The 19,741-nt window shown below is 40.5% G+C and overlaps 1 protein-coding gene across 4 annotated transcripts in view; it reads right to left on the reverse strand.

Annotated features, from left to right (window-relative positions):
- CPEB3 (cytoplasmic polyadenylation element binding protein 3) overlaps window positions 1-19,741 on the reverse strand; it is a 173,744-nt gene that overhangs the window by 37,355 nt on the left and 116,648 nt on the right. For all 4 annotated transcript variants that reach the window (XM_075534322.1, XM_075534321.1, XM_075534320.1 and 1 more), the window contains one exon: window positions 8,694-8,808. In XM_075534322.1, the coding sequence (XP_075390437.1) occupies window positions 8,694-8,808 (115 nt within the window). The remainder of the gene's footprint in view (window positions 1-8,693; window positions 8,809-19,741) is intronic.

Here is a 19,741-nt window from a genome sequence, read left to right on the forward strand (position 1 = left end):
AGGGCTTTAGAGCAATAAATAACCTCAGGGCCCTGGACATTAGATATGTCTCTCCTGAAGGTCTTCCTTTGAAATAGAATAAGAGGGCAGGGGGCCCTGAGTCTGGTGAGAGGCCAAGGAAAGAATGCTGGCAATGGACTGAACTAGCACTAGTCTTCCACCCTAGAATGACGACAGAACGTGGCTCACTTAGAAAGAGCGCATTCCAGTTATAAGGTAGGCTCCTGAAGTTTACTGAAACCACGGGTTCTTTTACACCAGTGGGCTCCAAAGGAATCTTGGGAAAGCTACAGAGGTGGAGAAGGCACCTCCACAAGTACACACATTCCATTATTTTATAGCTCTAGCTGCTGGGAAATTATCCTTGGGTGTGAAAGATTAGCTCATGGCTGATGTTGACAGTTAGTAGTACTTTAGGGAGCAAGAAGAAACCCTCACCCACCTAGGCGTTCATGAAAACAAAGTTATCCATCATCGCCACTATGCCTCTACATAGTGTCATTTTATTGGCCATCAGAAGCTCAGATATTAGAGTCAAGGAAGCCTCACTCAAGTGAAAGGCAATGTGTTCAGAAGCTAGAAGAAATTCAGATGACCAAGGAAAAAGTTTTGTCCAAAGGCAATGATTCCCATAAATACTTCTATATCAATCTGTATTTTAGCTTCAGAAAAGTGAATTCTAAGATCAACTTTGAAGAAAAGTGAACAGTGGTCACAGAGCTGCAGTTTGCATTTGGCCCTTTGCTCAACTACGTCCTTACTGACACCCATTTCTGCATAATAAACCCATGTTAAGATGGAACACCAGAGGAATGTCTATCAAGTATCAGAGCTTCTAATTACTGAGAAAAGCAGCCACACAGTAGAAAAACAAATCAAAACATTAAAATGACACTAATTTAGTTCATGATGTATGGCATAGGTAACTAATAAAAACAGAGCATGTCTCCCTCAAGTCCTATATATTTCCAATGTGAGACTTTTTAAAATCCCCAATGAAGATGCAAAACCACCTCTAGATACCAGAATGTACAATCACTCTTCAGAAAATGACCAAACTCACTGCAATTAAGTCCATTCTGACTCACAGTGAATCTATAGGGCAGCATAGACCTGTCCCTATGGGTATCTTTATGGGAGTAGAAAGTCTTATCTTTCTCCATGGAGTGGCTGGTGGATTCGAATTGCTGACCTTGTGGTTAGCAGTTAATTATGCAACCCACTATGGCAACCAGAGATCCTCTCAGTTTCTCTTTGAGACCTCTTAAAGGACTCTCTGCATGAGCTTCATGAGTGACTAGAGGACAGTCTCACATGAGATCCTGATGAGAGGAGAGGAGGACAAAGAAAGAGGCTACTAGTCTAACAATTTGAGGGTGAGGAGAAAACAAGAGAAAGATCTGGCAACACGGATCTGGCAGGAGCCAACTAAAAATGTCATGATTTGCCTATGTGTTGTGATCACAACCAAGCTCACAAAATTTGAGTCCTGGATCAATTCTCTGTCTTATTCGGAACATGTACTAAAACCACCTACTAAGTCACAGACTTAGATTTAGTATGTTTTAAGGAAGACCGAAGAATTGGCATCTTTGAATTACGGTGCTGGTGACGAGTATTAAAAGTACCATGGACTGCCAAAAGGACACACAATTTTTTCTTGAAAGAAGTACAGCCAGAATGTTCCTTGGATGCGAGGCTGCCTCATGTAATCTGGGTGTCAACAGAAGACACCAGTCTATTGAAAAAGGACATCAGCTTGGGAACGTAGACGGTCAGTGGAAAAGAAGGCCTTCAATGAGAGGGAGTGACATGATGGCTTCACTAATAGAATCAAACATAACAATCATTTTGAGGCTGGCACGGGACCAGGTAAGGTTTCATTCTGCAGTACACAGTTGCTATGAGTGGGAACTGACTTGACAGCAACTAGCAACCACCACACCACAATCAGTCTATGACCATGAATCTTCAGTCCAGACCATCCTTTGGAAAAGCGCAAGGACAGGTGAGCTTCCAGAAGCGTGTTTTGAACATTTAACTTAAGGAAGATGAGACCATCTGGGCAATGCTCACGGGTGCATACTGGATGTCAGACAGGTGGAGGAAAGAACAGGCCCACACAGAGCCCACAAAGAAATCAGGAGTCTTTAAACCACTTCTTTTTTCTTTTCTACTTAGATAATGCTCACAGTATCTGTCGGTCATCACAAAATAAAAAATCCACGGCTATTGAGTTGATTCTAATTCATAGCAACCATAGCAACACAGGGTTTCTGAGGCTGCAGTCTTTGCAGGAGCAGGTAGCCTGCTTTTTCCCAAGGAGCCACTGGTGCTTTGAACCACCAGCCTTTCAGTGAGAAGGCCAATGCCTACCTGACAGTACCACCAGGCTCCCTGCTGGTCACCAAATGGGTGAGAAATTAGCAACATGACTAGCCCATATGCCTAACCTACAGGTTGGCTTTTGCTATACATTTCACTGTTGCACAGACTGAACAGAAATACAAGATCATTGCAGTTATGTGCAGCATATAGCAATACAATGAATTATTTTTGGTTGTGGTAACTATGCTTCTGAAGTTGAATAGGAACACCCATTATGATTCCTTGGATTTGCTCCTAGATACTTACCCAGACGTGAAAGGGTGGTACTGTCAGTAGGCATTGGCCTTCTCACTGCAAGGCTGGTGGTCTGCCTTCCACCAAAGATGAATTATAATGGCTCCCCCATGGTGGCCTACCTTAAGGTCCCCATTGCTATCATTTAATTAGATCTTAAGACAGCCTAAATCAATATCTAAGTGAGAGATACTACAAGAGTCAAATTAGGGGGCGAAGAGATGAAAATTTCAGAGGAAAATATCAACATATTCATCTTTCCAAATTGTGAATTTAGCAGGCACATTTCTTTTATGTGGAGATAAGTTCAAATAATGACAAGGCCAATAGGAAAGGTACGGGACTCTCAGAACGTCCACACAGCCTGGGTTTCAGGAGGAAGGGTGGGACTTCCTCCGTTACCATAGTTGCTGAGTTGGCTCATGGAGGGTGGTTCACACATCTGAAGTCGAGGAAACGCTTCCGTGCTTCCATTCTGTAATACTGAGAATTTCATATTTTCAAATAAATGAGACGAACAACCCAATCTGATAGGTTGCTTCACTTAATGAAATCAGATTGTTAGCAAGACACTGCAGTTGCTGAAGTTCTAGGATGTGTGCCTGAATCTTAGCTTTTTCACTTAATGAAACTCATCTCTACAGTAAAAAAGTTCACTATTTACCACACACCTGAGAGTGCTGAGCATGCTGTTGAGCACAGAGTGAGGCCCAAATGTCTAGTTCTGCTTTCATTTGACTGAGAAATCTTTTTTAAACATTAGGTTGGCCTGGTTTCTGCTCCATAAGCACCAATTCATTTCAGTCTTAACTTGGCTTTATGTTAATTTTACCCTATCTGCTCAGTTATAGCAGTTGGACATCAGCTGTGGATTAGGGTTTTTTGGTTTTGCTTTGTTTTAAGGGAAAAGGAGAACACAAACATATACTGACATCAGAAAATCTCCAACATTAGAAAAGCCCCAACGAGCAATGCAATTAAGTCAATATGACAGCTCTTGAGTTTACTGGGGACAATCCTTGAAATGAATTTTGGTCTTGGTAAAAAAAAGTTTCTGCTGTTGAGAATTTTGATATAAAATGATTTCTACCTGCTATTGCTTCACAAAACAAAACATGGATATTGTTACAATGCTTCTATTTCCTATGTCACAAGTCAGGAGATCATTCTTAACACACATGAGCGACCAGGAGGAAAGGACAGAAGATCTTAAAACAAATGACCTTAGAAGTATTCAGGATGTGTATCCTCTGGAAATATGCCTTAGATCACAGGATATTTGCTTCAACTCCTTTTCAAAAGCCCTCCATATCAGTAGAGGAGAAAAAGAATGGGGAAGTGATCAGAGCAGTGGTTAGGAAAGATGGAGACCCACAGTTTAGCAAGCAAATGGTAGGCTCTAGAAACGCAGGTGAGCAATTACTCAAGGATGACCTGTTTTGCTGGGCCTCATCTGACAAACTGTTGGAAGGAAGTGGTGAAACAGAAGAACAGTTCATATACTTACAATCAGAGAGCACAATGAAGGTTTTCCAAGCCTGATCAAAGTTGGGCGTTGACGAGTCTCAGAGCTTGGTCACTGAGGCAGTCCTTAAATCAAATGTCTGAGACGAGTTGGGATCAAAAATACTAAGCCAAGATATTTTCCATTGCATCATATGCATGTGAAAGTTGGACACGGAATAAAAAGAATGACCAAGAATGGAGGCATTGGAAGTGTGGTGCTGGAGAATGCCTGCTGGGATGGCAGCCCTGTCTGTCTTAGAAGTACAGCCAGAGCGCTCCTGAGAAGGAAGGATGCAAGACTTCGTCTTACAGACTTTGGACATATTGTCAAGAGAGACCGGTCCCTGAGGAAGGACATCATGCTTGCTAACGTGCAGGGGCAGTGAAAAAGAAGCAAGCTCTCAATGAGACAGACGGACACAGTGGCTGGAACAATGGGCTCAGGTATAGGAACAATGATAAGGATGGCGCAGGACCTTGCAGTGTTTCATTTTTTTGTGCACAGTTCACTGATTCGGAACCTAACAACAACAACAAACGAGAGGAGACTGTGGGAATCAGATGCTTCACTCCCCCAATGTTTCCTGGTAGTCTGTTCATGACTCTCATGCCTGGCATTTATTCCCTCTCAGTGTGAAGACATGTGTATTCTAGAGAGGTGTTACAGACACAGGAGGGCTACGTCTGTATTTTCTAGGCAGGGAGATGTGTTGCTTACAGTACTTGGCAACATACGGTGGTACTTAGAGGTAGTAGTAGCCGAACCAGCCAGGGCAGACTTGTTCATTTCCCTGCACTGAATCTCTGAAGAATACAAAAATTGAGCCACATGGTGGCATGGTGAGTCTGCCTACAGCCTTTCCAGGCCTGAGATGGGTGTAAGGGTGTGGGGAACGGAGAGAAACAAGACTTGAAAAACACCAAGATTTCAGACAAATGGTTCTTAACTTGTCATTAATGGGAGTATTGGGAGAGAAGGACAAGAAACAATGGGAATGTGTATTATTTGACCTAGAGAAAATCACAATCAAGTGATCTAACTTTGGATAAACTCATATTGCTTTTACAGATATTTCCCCATTTTTAGGTTTTTATTTATTTTTTTTTGAAGATCTGTGATTTTCTTTTTCCAACAGGAAGGTTTGCCAAAGGACCAGAAGGAGCACCTGAAGTTCAGCTGTGCTTGTATAGTTCTTTAGGCTGGATAAGGACTGAAGTTAGAATAATTTGTCACTGATAATGACCCCTGTATTACAATGAGGAAATATCAAAGATGAAAAGAAACAAAACAAGACAAAAAGCTTCACAAACTGCACAGGAATAACTCTTGAGTGTTAACATTTCAATCACTGTGACAAGGTGGAGGATGGTTTTTGACTGAGGATGGGTGAAAATTCACCTGGACATCTAAACTCTAACCTGTTGGCTTGGTTACCCATCTCTGCTCCAGAATCACTCTGTATATAGTGCCTACAATAGTTTCAGGGCGTTTGAGAATTCTGTGACCACAATACTTCTAGGGAATAATAATAAAAATATTCTGAAGTATTTAACAACCAAACCTGAGAATCATTGTGTTACACAGTAAAATTTAGCTTCCAGTTAATTCTGAGTTAGCATTCTAGTAATGCATTTCTCGTTTTCCTCTGTCCTGATATGTTCGACTCTCTGTAGGTTATGGCCTGTTTAAAACAGTGGGATGTTCATTCACGTTGGCATGATGGACTCTCAGTCAGTGCCCATAATATAACGTATGCCCAAGAAAGGATTATTGTTCAAATGATCTGTACTGCATTCAATTTAAGGTTGCCTAGTCTAAGTAAATTCCTTTAAAAACAGCCTTCTATTCCAAAGCATACACCAGTCCACAAAGCTCAGTATATACACAAGGAAACCCAATACTTTTCATCTAAATTACCTGCGCTCCAATCTGGAAGTTTTGAGATAGATACTAAAAGAATAAGGCACTAATATGTATTGATTTAGTCACCTAGAAACTAACTACATTTATGGGAGGGCCATTTTCCACAAGACCAAATGATTTTAGATTATGTCCCACATAAGTGCAAAAAAATTTTTTTTAAAGCTTAGTTAAAAAATCTAAAGAGAACTTCATGAAAAATATACTTTTCTAGGGAGGGAACAAAAAAGTCCCATTCCTACTAGATAAGAGAGTTGCTTTCTAGTCTTAAAAATTATAGCATCTTGCAGTCATAGAGCATTCAAGAATATAATTTAGCTTCTTGGGGTTCCTGTCTTATTCGTGTTCATTATGATTGTACAACAGCAGAAATATGAGTCTTTATGGAGCTCACAGAAGGAAAATGATACAAAGGTCTTTCCCTATTTTTCTAACACAGTGAAGTAGGAAGAATAAAAGGTGAATAGTACAAAAGAGAATTCCATTTATAAACTGTTTTCTCTGGAAGTTAAAAATTGACATAAAAGGTTAAAAGCCAGTTCTATTAAGAATTGTTAGATCAATTGTGGGACTTTTTCTTTTGTAATGCTTTCCCAGATTACTATCTAGGAAAAAAGAGAGGGGCTCTTATATTGAGATAAATTTATATTTGTAGTCAGTTGGAAAAAAAAGGACATCATAATTTCTTATGGGCCAGGGCCTCTAGGGTCACCAGATTTGTTTCCCTTTAAAAGCATTCTTTAAAATCACAAGATACACGCCTGTCTACGTCCGCATCCATGTTGAAACAGGAAGTTTATGAAACAGAGAAACAAGGAAAAGATAAGTTACACAAAATGCATAGTCTCTTGAAGGCTAGCAGAGGATATCTGTAGAAGGTATTTGAAGTTTAAAAAATATCAAAGGGACTTTTTCTCACTTCCACTCCTAAAGGCAATTTAAAAAAAAGTCAGGCATATTCCACAACACCCTTACCCCCCCCCAAAAAAAATGCTTAAAAGCACAAGTAGTTCAGCGACAGTGTTGCATCTGCCCTCATCTTGTTTTGCTGCTAAAAGTTTGCTTAAGTCCTTTCTATACTTTTTCTCCAATAGTAGATAAAAGGGCATCTCCACTGCTTTGCTTGCTTCTTCTGCTCTTTTTACTCTCTATAATACTGTAAAATTACTAACTCAACAGTTATGATTATAACATTTGAAGTTCTTAAAAATGGAATTATGAATATATTTCTTTAATGAATGTATTTGTAAGCCTTTAAACTATGTTGTGGGGAGATCTGGTGACATAATGGTTACACACTGGGCCGTAGTTCAAAACCACAGCTCTCTGTGACAAACGGAGCTCCACTCCCATAAAGAGTCCAGTCTCAGGAAGGCACAGGGACAGCGCTACACTTTCCTACAGTCGCTGTGAGTTAGCACTGGTGCCATGGTCTGCGGGCTTTGGTTGTTGTTGTTGCTTAAAGCTACCGTATACACTCGAGTATAAGCTGACCCGAATATCAGCCGAGGCGCCTAATTTTATCACAAAAACTGCATTAAAAAGGTGCTGAAAAACTCAGCTTACACAGGAATATATACGGGGTATGTTTTAGGTACAGTCTGGAGGTGGGATTCAAATAAGTATGTTAGAATTGTTAAGAAACTTTCAAAATTAAGAAGCAGTCAAACTCATAAGGCCAAACAGGTGTAGGATACATTTTATAATTTGTTTGCACAATTTTATTTTAATGATTTTTAAGGGAGAACTAATCTCTCAAACTGAAAACTCAATTGCCATCAAGTCGATGCCAACTCATAAACTATTTCCTTATAAAAAACACAGAGGAAATGTTGTATTTTAATCACAATGGCAACAGTAACCTTATTTCGTCTTCCTTTAAAAAAAACACTCAGTTATTTTAAGTGCTTTAAAAAACTTAGATCTTAGAAATAATTTATTGTATCCTACTGACAATAACAGTATCATTAAGAAGCTGGCTCACTCTGTATTAGATTTGTCTTGGGATGTAAATATTGAAGTCATTAGTTTAATATCACTTCAATCTCCAAGTCAATTCAGATTCTGCCCAATCTCAGCAGGCAGAATTATGTCATCATTAGAAAGGAATGTTAAAAAAAGGTTAAATTATTTTTTAAAGGCAGCTTCTATAAAGTCATAATAAAGATGTTCACCTATAAAATTCTTTTCTCAACGTGCATAAGAAAAGTGGGAACCCATCTCACTTGGGAAGACAGCAGTGACTCGCAGTGGCACCATTTCCAGTAGTGTCTTGGCTCACCACTGAGCAGGCACACAGCTTCTGACGGCGTTACTTCTTTTTTGGTTGTATAACAAGGCTAACTGGCAGAAGAAGGCATATTGCCAGATTTTTTTCCCCTCAATATGTGGTTATATAGGAAAGCACTAAATGAATTTCATCCTTTCAACATAACAGTTTAATGACATTCACTCTTGTACCATAAGTAAATAAACCATGGGGGGGGGGCAGCATTTAATCATAAAAAAGTCAGTCCAGTGAAACTGACATAACAGCCTTCTTTTGGGAGGTTGTGTGTAGTTGACCAGAAACTAAAAAATATTTCAGACTAAAAGCATTGGGAATTTTGCTGTTATTTTTTGTGGTGTTACTATTTCCACTCACCAGCTCGAAGGGGTCGTGGAACTCCCCCAACAAAGATAGTTTTTCTGGGGTCCAAAGGCTGAGAACCATCCATTACAAAGTCACTGTCACTTAGGTTCCATGGTCGAATTTGCACCTGAAAAAAAGTCGTGTACTTGGTCCTTACTTCATTTTCATCAACTCCAAATGAGAATAAGATGACTAAAGACAAACCCACTGATTTGTGCATGTTATAACATGCACCACCCAAACAATATTCATGTAAATTATTGCAATCTGCATTCAATGCCTCTCAATAGAAAGATGGGGAGTCTACATACAGCTACAACACTCTAAACATGTACCACGAAGCCATCAGAAACCACTTTTCTTTTTTTTAAAGGCAGTTGTTTAGAGAGAGGTCCTCTATTTTAAAACCGATTCATTTTAACCCATAGTAGGCTGTTTACAATAGGTCACAATGCAGCACTTAGCTGCATTTACAATGGTAAAATAGGCATACAGTAAACATTTCCATTACAAGTGGGAGAAATTAGGAAGATAACAGGCACCAAGCAAGTAAAAACCCAGCAGAATGAAGTACATTAGCGCTCAAAGCCTAAAAAGAATCCTGTGTTCTTTAAGACCATATTTCCAATGGTCTTAGGAACCAAGACGCTGCTCCTTTATCCGTCTCCAGGCAGGTCTGCCCACATGCAGATATGCCCACATACGGGGTCACCACCACATGGAGAACTGTATGAAAGGGTCGCCACATTAGGAAGGTTAAGAACCATTGCTAGATGCTGGTCACATTTCTGGATTCTGGATGGAAGCACCAAGTCCTGGGCTTCAGTTTAGCTTGAAGGCTCTCTGGCATTACAATTCTGCTCCCTTGGATTTGTTGGCTACATTCTCTAGTCCATCTGATTGATAACCCCACTCTCTTAGCCCCAAAAGGACCCGGTTCTTTTGCCACTTGGACATGGCAGCCCTGCCCATTCAAGCTTGGACATAGTGCCATACCCTGGCACACATAATGGCAGCTCCACACTCCAGAACCAAATTGGTGAAAATGTAACTCTCAGAGATAGACAAGGAAACTATGGCTCTACTCATTAATCTGAAGGCCCTGCTTCCTGTATTCCTTCTAACAATTCTGCTCAAGGAGTGGTGGCTCCTTTGGTCTCTTTGGGGCCCTGGTGGTGTAGTACATTATGTGCTGGGCTGCTAAATGCAAGATTAGCAGTTCAACTCCACCAGTCAGCTCTTTGGAAGAAAAGTGAGGCTTTCTCTTCCCATAAAGATTTAAAACCTCCAGAACCCAAACCGGCTTGGTGGTGGCACGTTTTTATGAGGTGGGGACAGTCAGTTTGTTTCTTGCCTGTAGAAATCTTGCCTGTCCTTTCCATCCTTTTCTCTCTTCTTCCCTGTAAACTGAAGGGGTTTCTGTGGTGGTTGTTGATTAGATTCATCCACCACAGGCAGAATCTTTTTAACAAAAGTTTGGGTAGTGAACACTGAGATTGACTGTGGATCACTTTGTTCGACCAATGGAAAGGATTACTGTGTATTATCCCAGTGGGCTGGTTCTCGTTAAAGTATGGTGGTGGTAGTTGTGGAGTCGATTCCTACTCATGGTTGCTGCTCAAAAGAACTCTGCATAAGATCTCAACCATTCCCGCTCTCAGGACAGCTTCTCTTCTGAATGGGTCTCCTACCCTCACCTCAAGAGATCAAATACCACACAATCTGTGCCATTTCCCTATTTCTTGGCATTACAGATTAGGTTAAAATACAAGAAGTAAGACTCAGGAGAGTGCTGATTAACCCTATTCACAAAACCCACATTCCCAGCTGCCACCAGGAAAACAGCTGCTCAGGGCTCATCCCTCTGCAGAATTAGAGAAACTTTAACAAAGGCCACTATCAGCATACTCTACATGCTAAGCAAAAACTAATATGGTGGTACTGTTTGTACTCTGGCTACCCTCTGAAATGTAAGCCTACTCTCACACAAGGCACAATCTCCATCTTAGGTTTATTTTCAGATCGGAGAGCTTGAAATCAGTGATTGTTCACCCAGGGATTGTTGATATTCCTTTGTTGAAACACGTTTATGTTTCTATTTTATAAGTGAACTCAAATATTTGTGGGAAAGGGTGCAGTAAAAATAAATAAAAACAGCTGCTTTGAAATTACTTTTGACTCATTAAAAATCACTTTTGAAAATGGATACAACCAGTAGTTCTTGTTGCTGCATTGTTGTTAGGGACCATAGAGTTGGTCCAGCTCACGGTGACCCTGTGCACAACAGAATGAAGCGCTGCCAGGCCTGCATCAATGGTTGCGATGTGTGAGCCGCCTAGTGCAGCCACTGGCTCAGTCCAACTTGTTGAGGGTTCCTCGTGAGACTCTTAAATTTCCCCAGCAACACGTTTATATAAACAAGGATAACGCTGTGCGTGTGTAAAACACTAATGCAGTAAGTTGTCAAACAGGCTATATTCTCGGTAGTAAACGCCTTAGCATCTTGTAGACCAGTGCAGGGAAGTTGCCTGCACACGGCAAAAATGTCTTTAAATTAGCCTGGTGTGACTTGAGCACTGCCCCTCCCCAGGACAATCTGGTCAATACTTGCTTGTATAGATGACTTAGGAAGAGATGCTTTTGAATCATTTGGGAGGCACCCTCTCCCCCAGTCCTTCAGCCATATCCTTAAAGCTGAGGTCCCACAAATCCAAATACCTCCTGGTCCAGACTAGTATTAGAAATGTGTGATCAGGTGCTCCTGGGGTGCAATCGGTTAGCGCGCGGTACTTATAAGAAATGTGTGATGCTACCAGACCACTACTAAAAGAAGGAGGCACTTCTCAGCTTTGGCGAGTAATTACCATTTTGAAATGCAAGTTAAGAATTTTCCATTTTTTAAATGTCTAGAAATTCCAATTTTTATGCAAAAAAAGATTGGGGACTGATTCAAATACTTTGAATCACTGTACAAGCTGAACAAAACTGGATTCCAGTCTGTGATCTCCTCTTGATCCAGTCTGTGAGCTCCCCTTGAAGAGTTTAGTTTGCCACACTGCACGTAGTGTGACGCTGTGCCCCTAAGCTTAAAGAAAGAGAAATACGAACGGGTTTCTCTTTAGAATTTCTGTTTTTATTTAACTCATGAATTCCTATGGAAACTTTCACAAGGATCGTGAAGCCTACTTTCAGCCTACTTTCACTTGTTTCATGACTACTTATCTTTCAAATCACCAATCTATTTTGTATAATTGCTCATCTTCAAAGTTAAACTTTATTAAGGACAAAGGCAAAAACCAAGTACAAAGTTTGATAGTATAAACACTACATTTATAGCAGAGTGTCTTTAACACCAGCCTTCAAGAAAGCTAAGAATATCATAAGAATAATATCAACGGTTAATTCTGAAAGTACTAGTTTTCCTTTTCAAGGCTTCCAGGGGCCTCGGGTTGGTTGGTCAGATATGCAGTTTGGGGGAAATTATAGACTATAATTCCTTTCTTGCAGATTCACAGCAGTATAAGTTCTGCAGTCTTCACCTAATTTACAATAAAAATTTTTTTTTAAGTTCTACAGGAAAGAATACTGGTCCAATGTTACTTAACTAAGAATTTCCAAAATCACTTCCATGAAACCTTTTTCTTGTATAATATCTATTCATATGCATACTTTGGATATTATTTTCCTATATCTTACTCTTAAGATGTATCAAAATCAGATATAATAAATTAATGATTAATTGAACAAGCTATTGCAGCAACTTCACTCCAACCTTGCTGTTTTCCACTTACCTTCTGCTAGTGATCTAAAAGGGTTCTCTCCATGGAAATTAGTTTTAAATGGTTAAGCATATATTTAAATTCAAGATAGTTTTAATTAATTAGTTTATTTTTACAACAACAATAAACCCAGTTTATTGATTTTTTTATTGCTCCCAAAATTGAAACTATCAAGTTCTTCAGCTAAGGAGAAACAAATAAGACAAAAACCAAGACTCCTACCCCCTTCCCCACAAGACAGTTCTTAAATAAAATTTTAAGTTTTCCTGACTAGCCTGCATAAACCCTATCAATTTGACAAATCTATTTTGCTATGGATAAAAAATAAAATATCTGATTATAGTTGTTCTAAAAGTGAAGTTTGATTCTAGTTAAAACTAAAAGTCATTGCTAGATATAAGATCAAGTAAAGTAATGGGGGAAAGTTATGCAAAGGAATGCTGCCAGTTTGTCGTAGTCTAGTAGCTTATGTGTTGCAGTGATCTGCAAGCTTCGCCACCAGTGTTTCCAATACAGAGGAGCAGGGTCATCCCTGATGACAGGTCTCAACAGAACTCCCTGACAAAGATAAACTAGGAAGAAGGCTGGCTATCTATTTCCAAAAATCAGTGAGTGAAAACCTTATGGATTACAATAAAACATTGTCTGGAGTCACTGGGAAGACTGCTGGAGGAGGGCATCCAGTTTGGTGAGGATGAGGCCAGTGAGGGTGAAGGAAACTCAAGAGATGGAGGGACTGCACACAGCTGCAGGATGAACTCCAACGTGTGTGTAATCTCACGGGGGGCGGCAAGCTGAGCAGCAGGTTCTTTTTTCTGTTGTACATAAAGTTGCCATGAGTCCACTTGACAGCTATCTATCTGTCTATCTATCTATCTATCTATCTATCTATCTATCTATCTATCTATCTATCTATCTATGTATCTATGTCCAAAATAGGCCAAAGACTGTAAGATAACATCCTTTCCTAAAAATGAAACTTCTTTGAGAGTTCAAAAGATGTTATGCTAAAATTAAATATAAAAACATTAACAATTATATGCTTGGTAACAGGATAAAAGAAAACATAGAGTTTAAGAACAGTTTTTAACCCAAACCCAATGGCTTTAACTTTCCTAAGGTGAACAAGCCTCCCTACAGCTCTGGGATCTCTCAGTTTAGATGATAATCCAGTGCTTAGATCTTCATCTAGCTATAAATAATTGTCATGAAATGATTTTGAAGACTATCCTATAATTCATGTTTCTCCAATTCACCTGTGTAAGTTCTTAAACACCCATCACACACAGTGACCCACGGTTACCTTTCTCTTTGACACACCCACATCAATACCCTTAAAGTTTTAAAGGGTTAAGCTCCTAATCAAGCTAATCAAGAGAAAGTCTCCATTTTTCTCTCCGCAGTCCTCCAGCCCGTCCAGCTTACATGAACCGGAACAACAGTCGTGCAGAACCACCAGCACTGCTCTTCCCAGCAAGCAGCAGCCCCTCTCCCTCTGGCCGTCAGGATGAGTCAGCTCAGTGTAGGTCCGCTGACACGCAGCTGCAACAGCTCAGCTCTAGTGGCAGTGAACTCAGACCCACCCCAGCTGTCAGCAATTTCTATTTTAAGCTTCTCAGACTCGCAGGGTGACTAACGGTGCACAGCACTATCAGAAATACACTAGTTTGTGGTTTGTGCAGCATCTCTCTCTCTCTTTCATGGTATAAGGGGTTTGTCTTATTATTTTAAACCAATAAAACTAACAGCCACAACAGTAGTAATTGTGGTTTGGACTCTTCAAAGTACATTCATAATTTGGCATCTCATTTCAACCTAATTTTTACCACAGAATTCCCTAACAAACAGATCAGCCAACTTGTAGGAGTTTTGACACTACTTATTATTCTCCACTGTGGCTCTGGACCAGGGGGCCCTGAGCAGTACACATGCACTCAGATGCGAACCCAAAGGATAGACGCTGAAGTCCCAACCAGGGGCACCTTGGAAAAAGGCTTGGAGAGTAAGCCTGTGAAATCTCTAAAGGTATACAGTTGCAGTCGGATACACACAGGGTGGCCAGGAGTTGGAGTTGACTCCATGGCGACTGGTTTGGGGCTCTCACCCCCTGGAGAGGAGGAGGAGATGCCCTCCTTGTGCCTTCTGTGGGCAGTGGAAAGAAGCCTGATAGCGGGTAAGTCTTTGGCCTTGGTAGGACATCTGTGCCCTTAGCAGCTCTGAGGCTTCTAGTCAGAATTTCATTGGTCCTTCAAGGCAAATAGGTGCAACTCTCAACTCAAACTATGCCTCCAGTCCTTAGGTACACCAACCCCAGAGAGCACTGTCAAAGTTCTCAGGATTCTTCCTAGATTGGGAACCAAAAGCAATGCTGGGAAATTCTCTCACGATGCTCCAAGTACACCATCAAGTTCGGGAAGCAGATCAGGAACACAAAGAAAATCCCTGCCTCTGCACCAGGCTGCATAGCCTGCCTGATGCAAGAAACCACATGATCAGAGTTCCCTTTAGGCCTTCAGAATCTAATGAATAATTCAAACATACCATTCTGTATTCAGTTTCATAGGGCCACCCTGTTCAGCAACAGAGTATGTATAAACTGCACCAGAAAAAGTCTCAGAAGCGCCATGCACTGTTTGACTTAATAAAAAATCACTATCAATTAAATGCTGATTAACTCTTACACTTATAACTAAAGGTTTTCCTGACTCTCTCAGAAACATCTTGTCCTTTTAGTCTCATAGTACCTGTGCCTCCTTACGTCACTTACTATTTATGTGTCTTTTTCTCTCCATTGACTCTAGGTTCCTCAATAATTGAAAACATATCTGGGGGTGAGCTCAAAATTTTTGTGGGGAAATGGTACTGAAAGACAATGTGGTTTTGCTGTGAACTTTGTTGAAGGTGCCTTATAGGGGGTGGGTCTCAATGGCCCTGCCCAATGCCTACCCCTTAGTGCAGGCGACTTCAAACGACAGCCGTGGGCCACATGCGGCCTGCCGAGGACATTTATCCATCCCACTGGGTGTTTCTGCCCCGTTTTGTTTTTTTACTTCAAAATAAGATATGTGCAGTGCGCATAGGAATTTGTTCATAGTTTTTTTTTTTTTAAACTATAGTCCGGCCCTCCAACGGGTCTGAGGGACAGTGAACTGGCCCCTGTTTGAAAAGTTTGAGGACCCCTGCCTTAGTGAGTACTCTGTGAATGAGCAAAGACTTTCCAAAGAAACAGACTAGTGTCACAAAATGTCCACAGCTGCCCTTCTATCATTCCGAGAGCCACCTCCCAGAGGGATGGGAATAGAATGAGTGTGAGCCCCAGTTGGTGAGCTTAATCAGCTCAATAGCTGATGCCACCTGATCAACTCAGTGACCAGGATCACCTAAGGCTCATCATCGCTGCTGAAACTCCACATCACTCCCAAAGTGTAAGAAAGGAGACATCAGCAGCATTACTGCACCAGTGTGCTAGGCACTTCTTACATGCCATGTGACTGTGTTAGCGCTTCATGAAACCCAGACACTGAACAATGGCCACCAGTCATGGCTTCAGGACAGTTTCCTGGACAAGTCAAATTGCATTCCTGCTAGCGAATGGTTAAGCACTCTTCTCTCCATTCCGGCCACTTTCATAAACTCGCCTTGGAACTGCTAACAAAACTAACAGAAAAGTTTGACACCATTTTCTTAACTGGCACTGTAATCAGCTCTTTTAGCGCGCAGACTCATAGCCTCGGGCAATGCAGCAGCACAGTCTAGACAGCTTTGCCCAGTAGCCATGTACATGGACACGTTAAGCTCCATGGAACTAGGAAAAGGATGTTACTAGCATGCTAACTCTCGAGAGGCATGCATACAGAAGCCTTCACAAACGTTACCCCCAAAACAGGTCTACAAAATTCTGGATTAAACACCACAGAAATCGATTTACTGTAAAACTTCTCAGAATCTTCATATATCAATGTTTCCCAAGTGTTCTTGACTACAGAACCATTAATTAAAGGAGAAAAGTGATGTAACGTGTAAAAAGGAAATACTCATTAAATGATAAATTATTTATATACGCAACCTTTTCTTAGTGATCCTCCCAAGAGACTAGTATTTGATAAGGCAAATATTCTTCTGAATACATTTTGGATAACACTAACTAGGGCCCCTTAAAGGACAGTATTGGCTCCTTAGTCCACTAGTTAAATAATTCAAACACCGCCTTATAAGCCTCCCTGAAAAAGAACGGTCAGCTTCCACAGACTCAAGCACTACAGAAGTCTGATCTATTTGCAAATTCACAGACGCAGAGGAAAAAACTATATTGTAATTGTGAGGAACTTCTCCCTTTCAGAGGAGTGATTCCTTCTTTGGAGAAATTCTTATGTTAGAAGGTGTTCAAACAATTCATTTTGAATTAATTGCTGAATTCAAACAACTTTCAAGGAACAAATAAATCAAGACAATCATTGTTAAGGATTTTCAAAGTGGGATATGACACAGATGATGGTGTGATTTAGCCATGAAATAAAGTGGACACACAACCAGATTTGACTAGTCCAAGATAAAACTATAGTTACTGTAGTGGGTACAGAATAACAGTAAATATACTACAAATTCAAATCATCAATCAAATCAGGCAATCGACATACCTTATATCTTAGTCTATACTATTTTACCCAATTTTCCTATAGCTCCCTTCATACACATATGTTCCATCTAACCAACCTAAATGCTCTCCATTCATATCATACAATTTCTCATTTCTCTCGGCAATTTCTATTCTTCAATCTCTACTCCTCTGGCCAATCTCTGACGGACAATCTCATTTTTCAAGGCCCAGTTCAAATGACATTTTATCATTCTGGGTATATAGAAATTCCCCCCCTGAGTACTTGAATCTGACTTATTCAACACATTATTTTTCTTAATTTGACAAATATTTGAGAACTATTATGTGGCAATCAGTGTAGAAACATTGCATATTTATGTATTTGTCTTATCTACATAGAACACTACTAACTTTTGAATACATAGTTTCATATCTTATTCCTAGTAACTAGCTTTGTGTTTTGCCCATAGCTGTCATTCAAATGTGATCTGGAGGAAAGGCACACAATTTTAAAAAGATGCCTGTTTGTGAGCTGGAAAAACCTGTATTGGTATGATTCACTGTAGACAGAGTAGTGACCAAGGAAAGTTCTATACAAGAGATGACATCTGAGTGAGGTCTTGAAAATAGGTGTAGGAAAAATTAGACATTAAGATGGGAACAGAAATATTTCAGATTGATTAGTTTATGGGGCTCAGAAGAGAAGCAGGAAAAGTTGTTTAGAAAAAAAACTACTAAAGGCAGTTTGAAAAGGACTTAAATCCTAGATAAAGAAGCACACCAGCCTATGTGATCATGAGGTGTCAATGGGATCAGGTATCAGGCATCTAAGACCCAGAACAAAACCATCCCCAAGGTGAATGGGGTGAGGAGGGGCATGGAGTAGAGACCCAATGCCCATCTGTAGACAATTGGACATATCCTCACAGAGGGGTCACAGGGAAGAGATGACCCAGTCAGGGTTCAGTATAGCACTGATGAAACACACAACTAGTTCTTTGGTGCTTTGGTGCTTCCTTCACCTCGCTATCATGACTTCAACTCTACCTTACAAATCATTAGACCAGAGCATGCACACTGCTACAGATAAGAGCCCGCAACACAGGGAATCCAGGATAGGTAAACCCCTCAGGGCCAACAATAAGAGTAGAGATACAAGGAGGATTCAAGGAGGGTGAGGAGAGAAAGGGGGAATCGATCACAAGGATCAATCTAGAACCCTCTCCAGGGGGATAAATAATGGAAAAAATGGGGGAGGGGCAATGGAGGATGATGCTTATAAGATATAGAAAATAATTTATAAATTATCAAGAGTTCGTGAGGGAGGGCAGGCTAGGGCGGGAAGGGGAAGAAAAGGGGAGCTGATATCAGAGGCTCAAGTGGGAAGAGAATGCTTTGAAAATGATGATGGCGGCATATGTGCAAATGTGCCTGACACATTGGAGGAATGTATGAATTGTGATAAGAGATTTAAGAGCCCCCAGTAAAAGTATTTGAAAAAAATCCTAGATGAAAAAGATTCCAGATGATTTTATAACTGAAAAGGAATTATTAAAAGTGCTAGAGATCTCAATGACCCTAGTATATAAATTGGGTCAGGAGGCACCAAATAATAGACAAATTGGACAATATTGCTTCTAATATTCTTTGTGAGTTTTGTTTTTCAAATTTGAAGTAGAACACCGTGTTACCTGAGGAATAACCTAAGCACACTTCAGTTAGTAATATAGTTTCTAAATACGTAACAAAATTTCTCAGACATATTTCAGAATCCATGAATTGTGGTTGTCTTACAAATGGCAAGGAAGAGGAAGTGAAACCTTCCCTGAGACTCTTTGGAAGGTATTTGATATCTACATCCGAGGGGCTACAAGTGCTGAATCTCTGTTCTCAACGTTAGGAACCCAAAACCTCTCCTTAACATTCCCTTTTCAGTATCGTTCTTTGTTAGCCTCTCTCTGTTGGACACACCTAGTCTTTCTGCTCTGTCAGTTTGCTGTTAATGTATTCATACATTCAAAAGGCAGAGAGTCAGCTGAAGGAAAACCACTGCGCACAACGCCCGTTGGCTGCACTAGAAGCCTGGATGACAAAATAGGTTTCCTCTGTTGGTGTCTGGCACATCTGAGCTATGTGACTCCTCTTGCAGGGGGAGGGGAAATTACAGATTCGAAACTCTCCAACAGTTCTTGCTCTTACCAGTTTGTCTTTCCAGTCTTGGGGACAAAGAAATCAATTAACCAGGTTACAAAACCATTTCTTCTTCCCAGCTGTCAGGATCAGATCTATAGTTAAAATTGTCTAAGTGGAATGACTTAATAATGAAAGGTTAATTCCTCAGCAAAAAGATCTCAGTAATACTATCAGAAATCCATGAATTAGGGATTCATTTGAGTTAAAAAAGAAAACGTGATCCTAGAAAGAACAGGTGAGAAGGGCTCACCCTAGCCGTCTCCACATTAGGAAAACAATCAGGTTGATCCACAGGAAGGGCCTATGGGAGGGGGTGCTGACTTGGGGAAAGGATAAGAAGATGGTGTAGAAATCTGTGAGATCATTTTGGAGCATGGTGCACTTCCAAGGAAGAATCCAGGGAGCATCACAGAAAAACAAATAACAAATGAGGCATAGGGTTCCTGAAAGGTAGACAATTAAGGGGACCAGGCCAAGAGGGGGTAGCCAAG

The sequence above is a fragment of the Tenrec ecaudatus genome, chromosome 16, assembly GCF_050624435.1.
Source record: "Tenrec ecaudatus isolate mTenEca1 chromosome 16, mTenEca1.hap1, whole genome shotgun sequence".
Classification (NCBI taxonomy): Eukaryota; Metazoa; Chordata; class Mammalia; order Afrosoricida; family Tenrecidae; genus Tenrec; species Tenrec ecaudatus.